At 46.9% G+C, this 20,969-nt stretch overlaps 1 protein-coding gene across 2 annotated transcripts in view; it reads left to right on the top strand.

Annotated features, from left to right (window-relative positions):
- The first annotated feature begins 1,735 nt into the window (after nucleotides 1-1,735).
- Nucleotides 1,736-20,969, top strand: part of IQSEC2 (IQ motif and Sec7 domain ArfGEF 2) — a 230,203-nt gene continuing 210,969 nt past the window's right edge. For both annotated transcript variants that reach the window (XM_042452402.1, XM_042452401.1), the window contains exon 1: nucleotides 1,736-2,882. In XM_042452402.1, the coding sequence (XP_042308336.1) occupies nucleotides 2,101-2,882 (782 nt within the window). In that variant the 5' untranslated portion in view covers nucleotides 1,736-2,100. The remainder of the gene's footprint in view (nucleotides 2,883-20,969) is intronic.

The following is a 20,969-nucleotide window of genomic DNA, read 5'->3' as shown; positions in this document are numbered from 1 at the left end:
CCTGAAGGGAGGGGAGGACAAAAAGAGGAGGAGGGAGCCGCCTCTGCCGCACAAAGACACACACCCCCATTTTGTGTGTGGAAGGAGCCAGCGTGGCTAGTGGTTTGAGCCTTGGACTATGACTCTGGACTTCAAATCCCCACTTATCCATGCAAACCCACTGGGTGACCCTGGGCAAGTTGTACTCTCTTGGCCTCAGAAGAAGGCCATGGCCAACCTCCCCTGAAGAAAACTGGCCAAGAAAACCCCATGATAGGGTCGCCGTAGGTTGGAAATGACTTGAAGGCACACCACACACACACACACACACACACACACACAGAGAGAGAGAGAGAGAGAGCAGGCCTCAGCCCCACTTGCCTAACTTTGCCACCATTTCACCTTTACTCCTGAGCCTCAGCCCACTCACCCCATCTCTCACAGCATTTTAAAGGGACACAGCCTGTTTCTGACCAAAGGCAGATGTTTGGGGAGCAGTGGGGCCATCCCCTCTTAGGGGGTCACCTCATGTGGGCCACACCCCCGCCACCCCCTTGAGAATGCCTTTTTTGGGATGGGGGTTCTTAGGACCATAGACTTGTGGAAGAGACCTCAAGGGCCATCCAGTCCAACCTCATTCTGCCATGCAGGAAGATATAGTCAAGGCGTCCCTGACAGATGGCCATCCAGCCTCTGTTTAAAGACCTCCAAGGGCTTTACCACCATCCCAGAAGTCACTGTGTGGCAATGTACCACTATCACAAAAGACATTGTGTGCCAATGTGCCACCATCTTAGAAGCCACTGTGTGTACCATCCCAGAAGTCACTGTGTGCCAATATGCCACCACCACAGGAGACACTGTGTGCCACTACCACATAAGTCACTATGTGCCAATAAGTGTACGCCACCATCCCAGAGGTCACTCTGTGCCAGCATGTCACTATCACATAAGACTTTTGCCACCACTCTGGAGTCACTGTGTGCAACCACCCCAGAAGTCACTGTATGCTAATGTGTGCCACCATCCCAGAAGTCACAGTGTGCCAATTTATCACTATCACAGAAGACATTGTGTGCCAATGTGACACCGCTCTAGAAGTCACTGTGTGCCACCATCCCAGAAGTCATGGTATGCCAATATGCCACCACCCCCAGAACTCACAGTGTGCCAATGTGTGCCACACCCCTGAAGTCACAGTGTGCCAATGTGCCACCACCCTAGGAATCTCTGTATGCCACCACCCCAGAAGTCACAGTGTGCCAATGTGTGCCACCACCCCAGAAGTCACTGTGTGCCAATGTGTGCCACTACCACAGAATATATTGTGTGCCAATGTGCCACCACCATCACTGTATGCCACCATCCCAGAAGTTACTGTGTGCCAGTATGCCAACACCCCAGAGGTCACTGTGTGCCACCAACACAAAAGTCACAGTGTGCCAATGTGCCACTACACCAGAAGACATTGTATGCCAATGTGCCACCATTTCAGAAATCACTCTGTGCCACTACCTCAGAAGTCACAGTGTGCCACTCAGAGTGCCACCCCCCAGGAGTCTCCCACTGGGGGGTGGCTCCCTTCCCAAACTTGATCCCCCCCCCCCCCCCCCCCCGCCAACCTTCCCCAACGTGGCTGCGTCCTGCGCTGCTCCTGGCGTCCCTGTGTGGCGGCGTCCCCCACCCTTCCCCTTCCTCCTCCTCCTCCTCCTCTTCCCCTTCCTCCTCCTGCTCCTCCCGCTGGGCTGAGGCTCGCCCGGGGCTGGCAGTGCGCAGTGCCTCTGCAGCAGCGAAGGCAAGAAGAGGGGGAGAAGAAGAAGAAGAAGCCAGCCTTGGCAGCCGGAGGGAGAACCCCGAGACTCTCCCTACCCTCACCACCATCATCATCATCATCATCACCATCCTCCTCCTCCTCCTTATTCCTGGTATCGCAGGGGCTGCTCCTCCTCCTCTTCCTCCTGCGGGACCCAGGGATGTCTCTGCTGCAGCCCCCCGGCGAGTAGCGGAGCTTTGGGGGGCTCTCGGGGGGTCGGCCTTGGAACTGCCGCAATCGGGAGCCGGAGGCGTCGGGGGCCGGGCGCCCCTCCAAGCGCCCGCGCCCCGCTCTTCCTCTCCCTCTCCATGGACGGAGGGGCTCCCGGAGGAGGAGGAGGAGGGGGTCCCCCCGGGGCCACCGAGAGCCCCAACCGGGCGGTGGAGTACCTGCTGGAGCTCAACAACATCATCGAGAGCCAGCAGAAGCTCCTGGAGACCCAGCGCCGGAGGATCGAGGAGCTGGAGGGCCAGCTGGAGCAGCTCAGCCAAGAGAACCGGGATCTGAGGGACGGGGACCGGGATCGCCACCGGGAACAGTACCACCACCATCACCACCACCACCATCAGCAGCAGCAGCAGCAGCACAAGGAGAGGGAGAGCCACTACCAGAACCGCCCCGAGTACCCAGGTCGGGATCATGGGCAGCCTCCGCCGGCTCCTCCGCAGTACCAGAACCGGGAGAAGGGAGAGTTGCAGCAACAGCAGCAGCAGCAGCCGCCCCACTATGGGGCCCGGGATGGGCAGCAGCAGCAGCAGCAGTACCAGCAGCAGCAGCACCACCAGAACCGGGAGGGCCACTACAGGGAGCCCTGCCAGCTCCACCGGGACCGGGCCCCGCAGTGCCACCCGACCCGGGAGAAGGACCACCACCACCACCAGCAGCAGCAGCAGCAGCAGCAGCAGCAGCCGCCTCCTCCTCCGCCTCCACCGCCTGCTCAACATGAGTACCCCTGTGCCCCCCGGGAAAGGGAGAGGGAGAGGGGCCAGCTGAGCCGAGGGGCTTCCCGCAGCTCCAGCCCCGGAGCCGGAGGAGGAGGGGGGCACAGCACCAGCGCCAGCACCAGCCCCGCCACCACGCTCCAGAGAAAGTAAGCACCAGCCCCTACACCAGCCCCCGCCTTCCCAGTTCAGGGCCAGTTCTCCGTTTAGACCAGATGCCCAAGACCCTCCCTTGGGGTGGATGCCAGTCACTAGGCAGCCAAGAGAGCCCTCCTGGCCAGCCTGGCATCCTTAGGGCCCAAAAGAGACCTCTTTCACTCTCCCGGGGAAAACTTTTTTGGGGTGGTGTGGGATGTGTAGTGTGGTGATTTGGAGCAGCAAGTCGAGCGCAGCCCCCTGCCACCCTTGCATCTTTTTTTCCCCCGGGACGAAAGGGGCCCCCCCCCCGTCCCCCCCCAAAAAAACCTTTTGGGGGGGGGTATAGGATGTGTAGTATGGTGATTTTAGGCAGCAAGTGTGGCCTTGCCCATTAATTGGCCTGGTCTATAGGGCAACAGAGCATTGACTGGTAGAGTAGGTCTGGCAGTGTCTTCGTATCCTTGTCAGTCCCACTCACTAACCTTCCTTGCCAGCTCTCTCCCCTGGACCCTGACAGAGACCCCAACCGCAGGCTGCTACTTGGCTTTCCCTAGTACATGCTGCAAGCCCTTCCAAGCCATCCACACTGAGAGTAAGGAGCTCAGTCTGGGGCCTGCAGACCAGTCAGCCACACATTCACCCCAGTCCAGTAGGGCCCTCCTTCTCAGTTAAGGGGCCAGACCATTTAGACGAGAAGTCCAAGACCCTCCTTGCGGGTTGAGGCAATATTTGTTGGGTGCCAGGTAATGAGCAGTCAAGAGAGTCCTCCTTGCCACCCTGGCATCCTTGTTGCCCCAGGACCAAAAAGACACCCCCCTTATTCCCCTGAGAAAGACTTTTTGAGGGTGTGGGATGTGTAGTGGGGTGCTTTGAGACATCAGGTGTGGCTCTGCCTAGGGTGCCTTGCCAGCCTGGGATCCTTGCCCTAGGACCAAAAAGACACCTCTCTCATTTCCCCTGAGAAAGCCTTTTTGGGGTGGGGGTGAGGGGGTCATAAAATCATATAACTGGAAGATACCCCCAAAGGCTATCCAGTCCAACCCCATTCTGTCATGCAGGAACTCACAATCAATGCACTCCTGACAGATAGCCATCCAGCCTCTGCTTAAAAACCCCAAAGATGGAGACTCCACCATTCTCTGAGGGCTTCACTGTCAGGATGTGTGGCGTGATGCTTTGGGGCATCAAGTGTGGCCCTGCTTGTTTCCTCTCATCTGCCTATTTCCAGGTGAGGAGAAACGAAGAGCAGGTCTGGCAGTATCTTCTTCTGCCCTCGATGTTGTCTGAAAATGACCTCACTTTTGCGGGATGTGTCCAAATTCTATACAGGATGCCTCCCCCCCCCCATGTAGTCTGAAAAAGATCCCACTTTTGCAGGATTTTCCTAATTTAAATCCCATTTCTGCACAGGATAAACTCTGTGTAATAAACTCCCTTGTTACTCCCCCTTCACTAACCTTCCTTGCCAGCTGGACCCTGCCAGAGACCCCTACTGCCTCCCCTACTACAGGCTGCTGCATGGCTTTCGTTACTGCATGCTGCAAGCCCTTCTTAAGCCATCCACACTGCTGGCCCTTGGATTCATTCATTTGAGCCGTTCCCTTTGGCCTTTTCAAACTTCAGTCTTACTTTCCATCATCTTTGCCCCTTCCTTCCTCTTTCTCCCCCCTTGTTCTAAAATATATCCCTCTGTAAAGAAACACCATTTGGTACCAAAACCTATATTTCTCTCACTTGTCACCCTGTATATCTCTTACTGCAGGGAGAGTGAGAAAGAGAGAGGTCTTCTTACTGCAGCGCATCACTAGGAAATGCTCTTTCTTGCCAATCTTGCCTCTTTCTCCTTATAATGTCCCAATAGCTCTTTTGACACCCTAACCCCCATTTCTTTTTCATTGCCTAGTTAGAAAGTAAATTAATATCTTTTTTTAAAAAAAGCAACCACAAGTCTGGATTCTTCCACATTAGCGTTCTTGAATGATTGCTTATGCATAGTTCAGGACTTAACCTTTGCAAACATCCATTGAGGGCTAAAGTCATCAACCGAGGGCTAAGTGGATTTGTGGAACTTGCTGCGACAACCTTCCCTTGGCTGAAATCTCACCTTAGTTATAAATAAAGAATAAATAAAACTTTTATTTATATCCCGCTCTTCTACCATAAGGCAATCAAAGCAGCTTTACAGTATAAAAACATCCAATATACAACACAATATATCATACCCCCCCTTAAAAAAGAATTAAACATATTACTATTATCCTGTTCCAGCCCTTGTTCTGTGTAAGAAAAACACAGGAACACAGTAGACTAAAGATGGGAGAAGATCCTCCTGCTATTCCAAATAGGACACCTCATTGACACATTCCTATGTATGGCTGTTTTGTAGGGGTACTTTTTGCTTCTGCAGAATAGCCAAGTGTGTGAGTGTGTGTGTGTGTGTGCACTTCCACATGCACATGCACACATAATGTATGCATGTGTGCACTTATACATCGGGGTGGGGATAATGTGGTGCCCTCTAGATGCTGGAGTACAATGTCCAGCGTTCCTCACCATAGGCTGTGCTATCTAGGACTATTAGGACCTGTAAAAACTGCTGGAGAGTGGAATAGACTGCCTCAGAGGAGAGTGGGCTCTCCTTTGAAGGTCTTTAAACAGAGGTTGGATGGGTGTTGTTGTTGGGTATTCCAATGTGGCAGAGGGCTAGACTAGGTGACCCTTGTGCACCCTTTCAGCTCTAAGATTCTGTGAGCATCTGGAGCACCGCAGGATTCCAGCTCCTGATACACACATATGACTTCTGTCCTCCCAGTCATAGTCCAGCATACTTTCCTGGAATAGGTGGCAGGAGGGAGGCATCCTTTCTACTGCTAACCCTCCACCCATAAGCTTGGCTGAGCTATGACTTTGGGATAGGAGGGAAGTTGCTACTGAGTGCACCATTTGCTGTGATGAGAGAGAGAGCGAGAGAGAGAGAGAGAGAGGCAGAAGCTGCTAAACTATGTGCATGTGTAGGTGTGAAATGATGTTGCATGGGCTCCTTAGCATTATGTACTGATTGCTGAGAATAGAGTATGGCAGGTGGGACGAAAAGAGCTGGCCCCTGACTTTTGGTGTGAGTAGGCACCGAATTTTTCAAGGGCTTTAGGGAAAGGAGCAAGATCTAGCCACTTTCCTCAACTTGATGCCCTCTGGTTGGCTATAGTGCCCACTCTCTCCAATTGCCATCGACCTCACTGGCTGGAGATGATGATCATGGGAGTCATAGTCCAGTGTCTCTGGATGGCACCAGTTTGTGGAAAGCTGAGTGGCTGAACCAGGGCCTCTGGATGCTAGAGCCAGCTCTACCAGAGGAATTGGGTTCCCGTGTGTTGTTTCTTGGCTACCATTGTCTTTCAATCACGAGATATTCCTTCCCAAAGGCCACATGGCAGCTATGACAAATTTAACCCCTGAGACTCACATACCTTAACTCTATAATGCCAACCACTTTGTAGAGGAGGTAGGTCACTTATCACAATCCTGTTTTGAAAATGTGCCAGTGGGGGTACATATCAGAGGCAAAATCTGAACTCAGGTTTGTTCCTGTCCCTGACATATTTACATAAGTGTCGTTTTGAGCTGTCTTATTTCTTTTTAGCAGCAGACCCTCCGTGCTCCTTGCTGCTTCCATTCTCCTCTCCGTTTGCTTGGGTCTTTCTTTCCTCAGCTAGTGTGACTTTCTGGCAGAGGTGAGGATTGTAAAGGCCTCCAGCTATTGTTGGACTGCAGCGCCCAGCATTACTCACCACTGGGTCTCCTGTCTAGGGCTACTTGGAGTTGCAGTTCAACAATGTCTGGGGGGCTACCTGATAGCCACCTCTGCTTTAGGGGATCAGAGTGCATTTGAACCAAAACCCTACACTTGGCCAGTTGACCTCTAGTACAAGGCCCAATTGGAGTCTCTGCAGGAGGCTGGGAGTCAGTCAGTCCTGAAAGCTTTGGGATCTGCTTCGGAAAGCTTGGCAGCAGGGGAGGCTGTGTGTGGGGTGGGAACTGACGAATCCAGCCGCGTGTTCTTTCTCCCTCTCTCTCTGTCTTTCCCTCTCTCCTCCCTCATCGCCGCCTCCTTCCTCTGGTTAGAAATTAGCAAAGTGGTTTGATGCTGCAAATGACTTAAAACCAGCACAAATGTGTCTTGCCATTCCCGCCTACACCCCTACCAGCACCAGGGAGGCGTTTTTTTAGAGCTTGGAGTGGCAATGCAGGGGGGAAGGGGGACTGATTCTCCCTTCCCTGCTGGCAGAAAAGTCAGAAGTGGCTAGAAGTATCCCCAGATAATAGACACTACTCCCTCTTCTGCTGCCCTGAAAGGTGTCGCATAATGGCTAAGGATATGAACTGTATGCATCAAACCCCTGCCCAGATTGTTTCTGAGCTATAGATGCATTCAGTAATCTCAAACTGTCATCTCTCTATCCTCCATCCAACATGTGGGGATAATAAGACAGGCCTACCTCACAAGAGTGTTGTTAAGGGTCCATAATAAAAGAACGTGTTTAAATGCTTTGATAACTCTAAAGGCAGTATCTGGATTAAGCATTATCATCCAATTCCAGTTCCTTCCCTGGAGTGAGAAGGAGAATGAAGGTATACTCTGATCTGTCATTTCTAGACATGGTGTGTGTGTATTTTTAATACTCCAGCAGCTTCTGCAGGAGATAAGAAGATAATTTCTCTTCTATTGGTCCAGTGTGGTATGTTGCTCATGATTAAGCACGTGGCTGTTGAAGTCTTTTCTGGAATTTATTCCATTCCATTCAGGAAGCACCTTTGCACCAGGCTCAAGGTTGGAGGCTTGTATATGGGAACCTGGGCACTCTCTATTTGTGGTTAAAGTATGTGCTGATACTTGCTTAGCAGGTGCTTGAAAGGAGCCAGAAGTCAGATCCCAATCTTAATTCCTCCCTTGTACTGTGGACTGCAGGCATGCGAATGAGTGAGAGCAAGAGGGAAGCAATAGCTAAGAATACTTACTGATGGTGTGCATGGCTCATCAGATATTTCTGAGGAATGCTGAAGACTGTGTTCACATTATGTAATCTTGGTGAGTTGCAGAACTGCTGGCACCCAGAGTCAATGTTGTGAGAGGGAGTGAGGCATGTGGTTAGAGATTTTCTGGGAGACTCCAGCCAGATCTCAAGCAAGCAGCCTACGGATCTGTTTAGCGCTGCAGCTGTGTGTTGATCTGCATCAGCCTATCAGGCTGGTTTTGCTCTGCAGACCCTCCAGCTAACTTCTCATCACAGAAAGGGTCCCTGTGTATCTAGTCAAAAAGGGAGGTATTTTCAGCAAGCTGTTCCATTTCTTTTTTCCCCCCCCTCCTAGGAGACATTAAGGATGCAGGCAAACTTATTTTTCAGTGATATTAAAATTAGGTAGGATTTCTGGCAATATCTTCCAGACAGCATCTTGGCTCACGCTGTACCTTACAACTACGTTGTCACATGGATACCATTTCTGTAAAACTAGTGTTGAAGGCATTATCAGCTAGGCATATTTTAGTCCAGACTCAGGGTTAGTCTGACTGAATCTGGCTGCAGCCACACTGCAGAAATAATCCAGGTTGACACCACTTTAACTGCCATGGTGCAATGCTATGGACTTCTAGGAATTATAGTTTTGTGAGGCATTTAGTCTTCTCTGTCAGAAAGCTCTTGTGCCACAACATACTACAGTTCCCAAAATTCCATAGCATTGGGCCATAGAACTTAAAGTGGTGACAACCTGGATTATTTCTGCTGTGCAGATGTAGCCATCTTTGTCCAGGTTGTCTCCTGGTGGCTTAAAAGGTTAGTTTTTAAGGATGAACAAATATAACATCTATAATGACATGCTGAAGGTGTCCATAACTGAGCAGTGGGTGGGATGATGCTTTGGGTCCCATAGTGTTGTCCTATCCACTTCTCAGTTGCGGAGGTTTTAAGTGTGTCATTATGAACATACATCTGAAAAATAACTAAAGTTGTCAATTTAGTGGCCGAATGAGATGTTGTACAAAAAGTGTGATAGCTGCTTAAAGGGGCGGTCAAATGTTCAGTTCCTCCTGCAGCCCTCTTCTATATAATCTAGTACCATGTATCCATTATTCTGAGTTTATCTCTGCCTTTCCTTGTGCCATCAGTGGCAAAGAATGGCACGCAGTGGGGGTGGCACTGGTGGCCCATGTTGAAGCCATTGAGCCTCACTCCTTCTTAGACCATAGACCCCACCACTGAAGGTAGAGTGCAGTTAGAAATAAGAAAACTGTGCGCACAGGGTACAGCTACCAAATATGGCAGAGGACGAGGAATGGAGGTGTTGTGGTATCCACATGTTTTAAAGAGGGCAGACCTGTGTCCCCCTTAGGATTGTTGGACTATGGACCTTATCACATGCAGCTTTTAAACTATAATTTTAGTAAGAGAATAGTGTCTTTATCAACATCTATCAGTCAGCATCACTTCTAGCCCTTTGCTGCTGTGCTTCTGAAGCAAAAACCTTTCAGTAAGTGGCCAATCACGTTGCTACCCCATTACTCCACAGGTGTGATAGTGACAGTCTGTGGCAGTCCTGATATTTGGCAGTCACATCTGTGGTATTAGTTTCCTGCTTTCCGCCTCTTTATTCCCTAGGCAGCCTGTCCCCCCCCCCCCATATTTTTCACTTTCTTTCTTTCTTTCTTTCTTTCTAAATTGCATCCCATAATTTTGGAATTGTGATACAAATAAATTTTTCAAATGGAAGGCATTCTGGGTAGAGCATAGGGCAAGAAAGCAGGATTAATGGGGAGAGTGGAATATAGATGATACAAAAAGCCTCCCTTGTGCTATTTAAGAGAGGTGTGATGATAAAAGCTCCAACCTCAGTATGTCTCCATTCTCTTTAAATAATGCAATTGCATTATTGGGGAGGGATAGTGGTTTTTAGAATTTTAACTATATCCTCTTTTATTGTTGTAATCCGCTTGGATTCCAAGTGATTAAGCGGAATATTATTATTGTTGTTGTTGTTGTTGTTGTTGTTGTTGCAGCAAGACCAAGGCAAGACCGAGGCTTGTGTGATAAAGCCCTACATTCCCTATTCCAACCAGCATAGCTAATGGTGGGGTATATGGTTGAAGATACAGCCCAGTAACATGCGTAGGGTCACATGCTACCCACCCCCTATTTTATTGTAAGAACTAGTTTGACCATAGGGGGCCAAGCTGAGATCACATCCTAAAAACCTGCTGCAACATTAGAGAGGAATCCTTAGCACATTCCTAGTCTTTGTAGGGATTTAAGCATATCACAAGCAGTGTGAGATTCAGGAGCTGTGTGCTTTTTCTGGAATGGTATGCACAGTACTGCTTGAATGCTGCTGCTCCAGGCATTTTGTGTGTTCTGTCTGGCTGTCTGCCGCCAGTTAAATGCATTTATGTACACCCCAGTTTACAACAACAATCCCTAGGCCTAGCACCCACCAGGTGTCTGTGAGAGCTAGGCAAAAGCTTCAGCACCCTTTGCCAAGCCACAACAGAATGGTAGCTGTTTTCGTTCTTCCTGCTTTCCCCCTGTCCATATAAAAAGCTAACTGCCAGTTCATTATCTCGGTTTGCTGAGGCAGAAGTAGATTACTCCTCAGTTTCCACAGGTGTATCCACACTGCAGAATTAAAGCAGTTTGACACTTGACATTTGTAGTTTTGTGACACACCAGAGCTCTGAGAGACCAGGCTGAATACTTCACCGAACTACAAATCCCAAGATTCTGTGGCATAGAGTCATGGCAATTAAAGTGGTGTCAAGCTGCAGTGTGGCTACATCCTACATCATAGTACTGCTGAATTTTTACACTTTATGGTCTCAGTTAGTTAGTTATGTGAGTGAAGGCCCTAGCTAAACACAGACCAAGAGGCCTGTTTGCACATATATGGATGACTGCAGTATGAAATGCATGCGTGAATGAGCCATCACAGATCTAACCCACAGAAAGAACCATGCTATCACCTGTGACATGGTTCTTGTCCCTGGAGCCACTTCACTCATTCAGAGATGAGTCAGTGACTGTGTTGAGTAATCAAGCGATAGACATATTTGTGTGAACCTGCTTTTGTGCTGGTAGGAGCTTAATGGAGGTCTAAGAACAGTGGTCCTTGGCTCTTGGGGAACGGTCATGCTATCAGTCACTGTGGAGTAGAGGTGAGATAGCCATGGGATAGCCATGCATAGTTCCCCATAGCCTACAACCCTTACTGCCACTTCTCTCTGTCTGTCTGTCTGTCTGTCTGTCTGTCTCTCTCTCTCTCTTTGTCTGTCTCTCTCTCCCTCTCTCTCTCTCTCTGTCTCTCTCTCACACACACTCACACACTACAAACAAAACCACACAGCTGCATATCAAGGACTCCACTGGCACATTAGTGTCGGGTTGTAGTGTGGGTCATCCATTTCACCCTGTGTTACAGCTCTCTGCATGAACGCAGCCTTGAACGCTCTGGGGAGCTGGCTCAGCAGCTGTTTCCCCAGCTGTCTCTCCAGCAAGGAGATGCTCCTTGCATCTTGATAAAACAAGGTATCGCTTTACAAAACATGCCCAGCTTTTCCCAGTCTTGCTGGAGGTGGTGCCTGTCTTCCTACCTACATACTTTCCTGGAAATAAATCCTGCATAGTGAACTCACTGGGATTTATGCCTGAGTAAGTCAGCATACATTGGCTTTCAGCCCAAACAGGGCATGTTTATTGTGATGCAAGTTCTACTGAGGTCAGTAGGAATTATACCCAGGTAAACATCCAGCCTTTACAAGACTAGCTTCCTTCCCAGGGCCTTAAAAAGAAAAGGCAGCAGCTCTACATTTGAGCATGTATGTCAGCCTTGCTCCAGAATATGGTTACATCTAAGCTCTGAGAAATCAATTTATATAGCCTCCTAGGAGCCCAGAATATGTTTATTTAAAGGGCTGGAATCTTTTACCCATTAACCTGACAGTATGTCCCACTGAATAGAGTGGGGTAGGAATATATATCTAGATTTGAATCCTTGAGCTATATATTAACTTTATTTTTAATGTGCCTGTGTGACCTCCTGACTTGAGTATGACCAGAAGTTTATATTCTTGCTTGTGTGTTGCAAGGAAATTTCTGTCAAGCCCAGTAGGACTAAAGTGCCCATTGTAATCTAATGGCCTGAATAGATAGGCCAAAATAAAGCTGCTTCGGGTCACTTTGAAGGTATGTTGTTTAAATGCTGCATGCGTCCTAAGAGGCCAGAAGTCACGCCAAAGCCATGCTCGCAGCTTCTGGCCTCTTAAGATACGTGTGTCATGCCAGACAAACCTGATCTCTTTTTTTGATAAAATTACCAGCTTGTTAGATGAAGGGAATGCTGTGGATATAGTATATCTTGATTTCAATTAGGACTTTGACAAAGTTTTATTTATTTTATTTATTTAGGTATTTATATCCTGCCCTTCAGCCCTAATGGCTCTCAGGGCGGCTTACAATTGTTATTTTTATTTTTCTTGCAAACAAGCTTGTAAAATGTGGGTTAGACAAGGCAACTGTTACGTGGATTTGTAATTGGTTGACCGGACGAACCCAAAGGGTGCTCAACAATGGAACCTTTTCATCCTGGAGAGAAGTGACCAGTGGGGTCCCACAGGGCTCTGTCCTGGGCCCAGTGCTATTCAACATCTTTATCAATGACTTGGAGGACAAAATTGGGGCATACTTATCAAATTTGCAGATGACACCAAATTAGGGGGAGTAGCTAATACCCCAGAGGACAGGATCAAGATTCAAAATGACCTGAACATACTAGAAAACTGGGCCATAGCTAACAAAATGAAATTCAACACGGAGAAATGTAAGGTACTGCACATAGGGTGGAAAAATGAAAAGCACAGATACAGGATGGAGGACACCTGGCTGAATGAAACTACGTGTGAAAGGGATCTAGGAATCCAAGTAGACCATAAGTTGAACATGGGTCAACAACGCGATGCGGCAGCTAACAAAGCCAATGCGATTTTAGGCTACGTCAATAGAAGTATAGTGTCTAGATTAAGGGAAGTAATAGTGCCACCATATTCTGCTCTGGTCAGGCCCCACCTGGAATATTGTGTCCAGTTCTGGGCACCACAATTAAAAAAGGACATTGAGAAACTGGAGCGTGTCCAAAGGAGAGTAACTAAAATGGTGAAAGGTCTGGAAACCATGCCCTACGAGGAACGACTTAGGGAGCTGGGGATGTTTAGCCTGGAGAAGAGAAGGTTAAGAGGTGATATGATAGCCCTGTTTAAATATTTGAAGGGATGTCACATTGAGGAGGGAGCAAGCTTGTTTTCTGCTGCTCCAGAGACTAGGACCCGGAGCAATGGATGCAAACTGCAGGAAAAGAGATTCCACCTCAACATTAGGAGGAACTTCCTGACAGTAAGGGCTGTTCGACAGTGGAACACACTGCTCCCTCGGAGTGCAATGGAGTTTCCTTCCTTAGAGCTCTTTAAGCAGAGGCTGGATGACCATCTGTCGGGGATGCTTTGATTGTGATTTCCTGCATGGCAGGGGGTTGGACTGGATTAGGGTTGCCATTTCACGGTGGTGGGTGGGACTTTCCCGCCCCCTGGGGGGCGTGCCCGGTCCCGCCCCCGCCCCCGGGTGGCTGCCCAACTCTGAGCTCCCAGGGCTGCTGCCTGCCTTCTGTAGAGTGCTGCCTGTGAAGCATGCCTGGAGCAGCAGCAGGAGGACTGAACCCAGCAGGGGCGGGGTCTGCTGCACTGCCCTGCCTCTATTGGCCAGCCCTCTGCTTCCTTATTTGGGCAACATCCGAGCAGGGAGGAATTTACACTCAGGCGAGCTGCTGCTTCCCCCTTTTTCTCTTTCCCCTCCTTCTCTTCTTCTTGTTATTCTGTTTTTTTTCTTCTCCTCCTCTTCCCCTCCTCTTCCTCCTCTCCTTTTTCTTCCTTTCTTCCCCCTCCTCATCTTCTTTTTCTCTTTCTTCCTCTCTCTAAGCCCCCCTCCTCTTCTTCTCAGGGGTCCAGGGCTTCTCAAGGCTTTGTCCCCATTAGAAAAGAAAAAAGGCTTTGGATCTGTCCCAAAAATCCCTCCTAAGTTGAGACATACCTGGGAAAAAGAGGGAATGAGGGGTTTGGGGGGGTTGGAGGGGGTAAGGAAAAGGTGGAAGGGGGGAATTCCTAAGAAGGCTTGGGAGTGGGAAATGTAGTTTTCAATGGCACAAAGGACTGCCTGTGATCTTGCAAATGCTATGCCTGCTTGGAAGTGGGAAATGTTCTTGTAGAATTAGGGGGGGGGTGTTTGGCCAGAAAGAGAAGTACATTTCAGCCTTCTGTCTAGGAATAATGCCAAAATGTCCTCCATTTTGAGCATGCCTAAGAAACATGCATTTAGATTAACATTTTTAAAAAATTATCAATTTTTTCATGTGTCCTCCATTTTTTATAAAACCGTGTCCTACATTTGAAAATGTTGCCCTACATTTGTCCTACATTTGTCCCAGTTTGGAGGTCCTGCCTTATGGCAACCCTAGACTGGATGGCCCTTGTGGTCTCTTCCAACTCTACGATTCTATGATTCTATGATTTTATGACTCAAAGCAGCTTTATTTTGGCCTGTCTGTTCGGTCCCTAAGTTTATTAAAGCTGGCAATTGCATCAGTTTGGCAAGTTCTTACTGGCTGATGAAGATACATTGTTTTTTCAGAGGCTAATATGTTATCTAAAGGAGGTTGTAGGCCTTTTATATCAGGATATACAGTGGTGCCTCGGGTTACGAAATTAATTCGTTCCGCCGCGGCGTTCGTAACCCGATTTTTTTCGTAACCCGAAAAAGCCATAGGCACTAGCGCTAAAAGCCGCGATTTCATGCGAAAAAGCGCCGAAAAGCACCAAAAAATTTTTCGTAAGCCGAAAAAAAAAACGTAACCCGGAACAGTTTTTTCCTATAGGATTTTTTCGTATCCCGGGAATTTCGTAAGGCGGTGCTTTCGTATCCCGGGGTACCACTGTAATATGAATTGGTGGCAAATACAAGGTCCACACTCTTCCAAAGAAACTTGCTTTGATTGGACTGGAGGCTGCTCACACACTGAAAAGGCCCTCATATTTTGGGACTCAGTACCCTCTCCCCTCGCTCAGTCCAAAATCCTCTACTGGACCAGGCTGTGATTGTACAGAGTGATTTTCTATACCTTTGTGCACAAAGTGGTAAATAAAACAAAGAAATGAAACCTGGAATCAAATACAAAAGGATTAACCAAAAAATAATAATCACCAATTGTGAATATTTTTAGATTTCAGACTCCAGAGCGGGACTTGGCATTTTCATCTAGAGATGGTTGGGAAGGAGCCAATTGGACGCAGAAGGGGAGGGGGTTGGAAAGCAGGAGTAGAAGGAAAAGCAGAATCTCATATACACACAGTGTGTATTATTTCATGCAGTTGCTTCCCAAGCTGTTAGGGGACACAATGGTTCAGCAGATATATGAGGTTCCCCTCCTCCCCATGATTTATTTACCTCCAGCAGTGAGAGCCACAGGTGCTGTGGGACTTAATGATGCTTGGAAAAGCAAACTAGTGTCCCTCCCAGGGACTATGGTTTCCACTTGGGTTAGGAGTGAATTGCTTTGTTTAAGGGAGGGGGAAAGAACTGTCTTTTCTTTGGTGCACTAAAAAAATAAACTCATGCCCCCAGTTTGAAGGGGAGAAGCTGTTTAAAGACTGGAGGATGTGGGTTTCTTTTTTAAACCCCTGGATTCATTCCTGGAGGGTTATTTTTCCCCCAGTGGGGAGTGCTATCCGAATCTAAAGCTGTGTAGAAGGGGAAGAGAAGGATTGCAGTAAGATAAGGCTTCAGTGCTTTTATGGTACACACAGAGTTTGAATCAAGGCTCACCGCGGATCTGCTTTCAGTGTGATGTGTCAGGTTTATAGGACATAAAACAATAACCATAAAGTGTAGAGACATGGAACACACACACAGTATATTTCCCTCTCCATTGGATAACCAGAATTGGATAAATCTGGTAAGAACTGTTTGACAGTAGAATATGCTGTCTCCGAGTGTGGTGGAGTCGCCTTCTTTGGAGGCTTTTAAACAGAGGCTGGGTGGATAACTGTCAGGGGTGCTTTGACTAATATATTCCAGCATGGCAGGGGATTGGAGTGGATGGCCCTTGGGATCTCTTCCAGCTCTATGATAGTATGAAATCTCTGACAGAGGTTGTGACGGACAATATGCAGGCAGGCTTCAGTCCTAGACTCTCCCCATCTCCATAGATGTGGTGTCATTAGGGGATGCGGGGAATGGAGACCGCAGCAGGTGACACCCTAAAGGGGTGTGTGTGTGACACCACTGCTCCTTAAACATCTGTATTTTGGCTGAAATGAACTGCGGCATTTGCCTGTATTTCTTTAAAATACTGAAGAGATGGTGTGAGTGGGGAAAGGCTCAGTGGGAGGAGAAAGGAGAGGACCCAGTGTTTTTTTTAAAGAATCAAATTTCAAATTTCAGATTTTAATTTTTTAAATTTTAATTTAAACTATGGACGTGTAAATAATTATCACCATTACATTCAGTGATATATGGGAATTATAATTTATGAGTAACATTAATAAAAAATACATTACTAAGGATTCTGTATGGTGTAGTATGGAAAGAGGCCAGTGTGGGGTGACACCATGAGTTAGCACACTGGATGACAGCAACCCTAGTGATGCCACTGCTCCATACCTCAGTTAAGAGGTAGCATAGCTGGGGTGGGCAAGATGCAGCACTCCATGTGTTTTTGGACTCCTATTCCCAGCGTTCCTAACTGTTGGCTGTTGCTAGTCGGTGCTGATAGGAGGTCCACACAACAAATGGAGGGCTGCACTTTGCCCACCCACATAGTACAGCATAGGGGGATAGCAAATGTAAAGAAAATTACAGTAGGTGCGTGCTATTTTAATTTTCTTTAATTTTAATTAAAGACAAAGACAGAAAAACTGTCCTGCAGATGATAAACAGTTTGAAAAATATCCAGTGTAGACTACAACATAAGGAATTGTAGATCACAGCTAAGCAAAAGCTATTCATTACTAAGCTTTCCTCCATGGGCTGTCTGGGGCAGAGGTATTTTTTAACCTTTGCGCTATGGCTGTTCAGCTGTGCAATAAAATGGTACTAGGTTAAGTGCATGCTCTTCATATCATACTCCTTCAGATACACTGGCTGGCATTTCTTTGGTTAGTTCCAGCTAGATTAGACCCATTCAATCAATTGTTGAATAGTGAGATAACACAGAGATAGCTCTAGTGGTTTTGTTGGAACTATTCTACACTACTCTAGACTTAAAATAAGTTGTTAAGAAACATGTATGATAGGTTAGCAAAATTATCCTGAAAGATTGAGGGGCAGAGAGGTGATGTTTGCTTTAAAACCAAATGAAGGAACCTTATTCACATTGTTAAATGATCATCCTGAGGTGGAAACTCGTTATGGGGTTTTGGTCCTACACCTTTGACAAGTTAGCTTGGGTGAGATAAGAGTTTAATGGATAACAGGACAGCAGCATATATTCATCACTGCTTGTACTACGTACCACAAAACCTCAGAGTGGAGACAGGAGTCTAGGATGCAGGAGTCTGTCTGGACTGGTCTCACTGAAGTTATAGACTGCTGTCTATCCTGTAATATTTCAGACTGCAAGAGGGAGCTTACACAAGATGGAATGCTCCTCAATATTTTAAAAGGAGAGACAGAGAGAGAATTCGTTATATAGACAACTATCCTTTTATTTAACATTCTAGGTTTTTTTGTTCAAGATTTTGCTGCTAATGGATGGATGGCAGGCAACTAATTAACTGATGACATGTATATTGTAAGAGAGCCAGTATAATGTAATGATTGGACTATGACTCTGGAGACCAGGTTTTGAAACCTCACTCAGCCATGAAACCCACTGGATGACCATGGACAGGTCATACTTTTTCAGCCTCAGAGGAAGGCAAAGTCAAACCCTCTTTGAACATAGTGTATATACAGTGGGCCCTTGGTATCTGCTGGGGTTTGGTTTCAGGACCCCCCATGGATACCAAAATCTGAGGATGCTCAAGTCCCATGAAATACAAATGCATAGTAAAACAGTGTCCCTTACATCCCATAAAATGTCCCATAATATGGCAAAACCAAACTTCCCTTTCTGGGAAAAAAAAATTATATATATATATATATATATATATATATATCACACACACAGTGTACCTGCCCCATCTGCAGGCTTGTCATCCGTGGACTCAAGCTCATGCGGACGGCAAACCTCAGGCATTAAAATGGCACACATGCAGCACCCCACACAGGAGCACATGGCCACAGCAAACAATGGGACTTGAGGTTTCGCGTTTTTCCCCATACATGACAAAGGGTCCACTCTGTCTGTGTCTGTGTGTGTGTGTGTGTGTGTGTGTGTGTGTGTGTAAAATATTTTCAAACTGTGGATGCTTGAGTCTCTGGATAAAGAAGCTATTAATACAGAGGGCCGACTGTACGTGAACAATAAGTCGACTTCCTGGTGACAGTTCTTTGCTGCTTCCTCTGTAAGTCGAGGACAGGTTTTGGGAACAAAATTATGGATTTTGATATGACCTAGGGTAAAACCTAGAAGTATGTAACAAAGGATGTAAAAGATGAAGCAAAGGGAAATGAACCTACAAAATTCTGGCAGACGTAACTGTTTGTAATCACCCTAAAGGCTGGATGGATCAAGAGGGAACTACAGTAAATTGTGACTGTTTAATGTTTGGGGGAGATGACCAGGCAGGGCTAAGAAAATGCACACATGTCAAAAAGGAAGATAAGGCAAAGCAAAGAAAATGGCGACTACATTAACAATGATTATAGCCTTTAACTTTAATGTGAAAACTTTGCCTGATTTTAACCCAGAAAAGCTGTCAAACATACACAAATGTCTTATTACTGAAATTTGAAATCTTCCAAAGCCCAATTCCTCTTAGCACTCCTTTGAGGGGAAGCAGCAAAGAACTGTCACCACTGTCATTTTCTCATCTAGGCATTCAAAAAGGCCAGAAGTGGCATCACAGCAGACAGAGTAGAGTGTTGGTGTTTCTGCTAGGTACTCCCAGGATAGACTAAGCTCTCACCTTTCACCACGCAATGAAGGAGGTGGTTCCTTTTTTATATATAAGAGTTAAAGTACAGCACTTATATTGCTCTCTGGATAAGTCAAGGTTTTTTAGTCAATTTTTAAACTTATATATGAGTATATACATTATCTTGCCAAGAAAACCCCATGATAGGAGTCACCATAAGTCAGAAATTACTTGAAGGCGCACAGCAACAAAAGATGTATGTGCAACACTAAGTGGTAGGTCCCTTTAGGGGATGATTAATGATGATAGTGATTCACTTAAGGGATATCAAAGAAGGCTCTGGATCTGATAGACCATTGATTTGGGCAAAGGAAACATTGTTTTTGGCAGGGGAAACCATTTAGCAATTGACAGACATAGATTAAGGTGGAAGAACCTCTCACCTTGAGGCTATAGATTAAGTGTTAATTAAGCTCTAAACTACATTTTTGATACAAACTTCACCTTTTCATCACTTTTCCAGAATTGGGTAGATGAAGTATGTGTGACCTGCTGATCTCTGAATTTTGGACTGTGCTTCCCAGCATTCCTCACCATTAGCTATACTACAAAAAGTTTCTGGGAGTTGTAGTCCAACAATGTCTGGAGGGCTCTATTTTGTCCAAACCTGTAATGGACCATGGCTCCCATATTGCTTCAGACACTCATGTGTCTGTTACACAGGTGTGAAATAGAATTCATAATTAAATTTTTTTGTGCCAGTATTCTTGTTTTTTAACCTTATCATCTTGATAGCCGTAAGAATGTGATTTTCAAATCAGAAGGGAACCTTTTATGCATTGACCTGTCTGCAAAGGGTCTCTTGTACACACTTCTCTCTGAACACCTGTGTTTTTGAATAAGGTTGTGGGAAATGTTCAAGGTATTCATGCTTGACTCACACTTGATGTGAGCCACACTGGACTATACCATTGTTTGGCAATGTGAGTAGACAATGCAGCCTGGAATACATCCAACGTTTTCCTATGGCTACACATTTTTGTAGGGGAAGAAAAATAGTGATGGCTAATCTGCATTTTAGAGAAACGTATCTGCCATTACTCAGACAGAGGCTGGATGGCCATCTGTCAGGAGTGCTTTGGTTGTGTGTTCCTGCATGGTAGGTTGTTGACATGGATGGCCCTTGTGATCTCCTCCAGTTCTATAATTCTATGGTCCATGTTCACACTAGGGGACCTCCAGGGTTTCTGAAGAATCCCAGGAAGGAAGGATTCTTCAGCTAGAAAGTCAAGCAGTTAGAAAATAACTTTACTACAATAGTCACATTAATTCTGACCTCTCCACCTAGATAAAAAGAGTAGTGAGAGTATGTTGGCTAAGGCCCGGGACAGATCGCCCCAAAAGGGTGGCTTGCCAGTGGCCTATTTCCCTCCGGAGGGACGCTGCAGCCGCCAAACTACACAGCGCCCCTCTGGAAAAACTGGGGTTTTTTTGAGCTGCCGGGTGGACATCATGAGTGCGCCATTGTGCACTTGTGACGTAAGCGATGCACAGCTACATGTATATGCTGCACGTCGCTTACATCAAAATGGCGTTGCCTGTGTACACGGTATGCTGCCATTAGTCTGCCACTGTGCCGTGTTAGGGTTAGGGACCGTGTGGTTGTTGCATGGTCCCTAACTCTAGAATCGCCGGTGGCATGGCGCTTTGGGACCATCTGTTCCACGCCTAAGTTAGCTAAAGAACCCTGGTGGCACAGTGGTTGAATGCTGGTACTGCAGACACAAAGTTGTGAGTTCGGTCCTGAAGAGCTCCAAGGTCCAATCAGCCTTCTATCTTTTATAGGTCTGTAAAATTAGTACCCAGTTAGTTGGAGGCAATTGGCTTACACATTGTAAACCACTTAAGGAATGCTTGTGCACTGATAAGTGGTATCAGTGAACAATAGCTATCGCTATTGCCATAAGTGGTAGCACATGGTTACAAAATTATGTGC

This window comes from Sceloporus undulatus, chromosome 2 (assembly GCF_019175285.1).
Source record: "Sceloporus undulatus isolate JIND9_A2432 ecotype Alabama chromosome 2, SceUnd_v1.1, whole genome shotgun sequence".
Taxonomy (NCBI): domain Eukaryota; kingdom Metazoa; phylum Chordata; class Lepidosauria; order Squamata; family Phrynosomatidae; genus Sceloporus; species Sceloporus undulatus.
The sequence above is the reverse complement of the archived record's forward strand: the minus strand, read 5'-3'. Positions and strand labels throughout refer to the sequence as shown.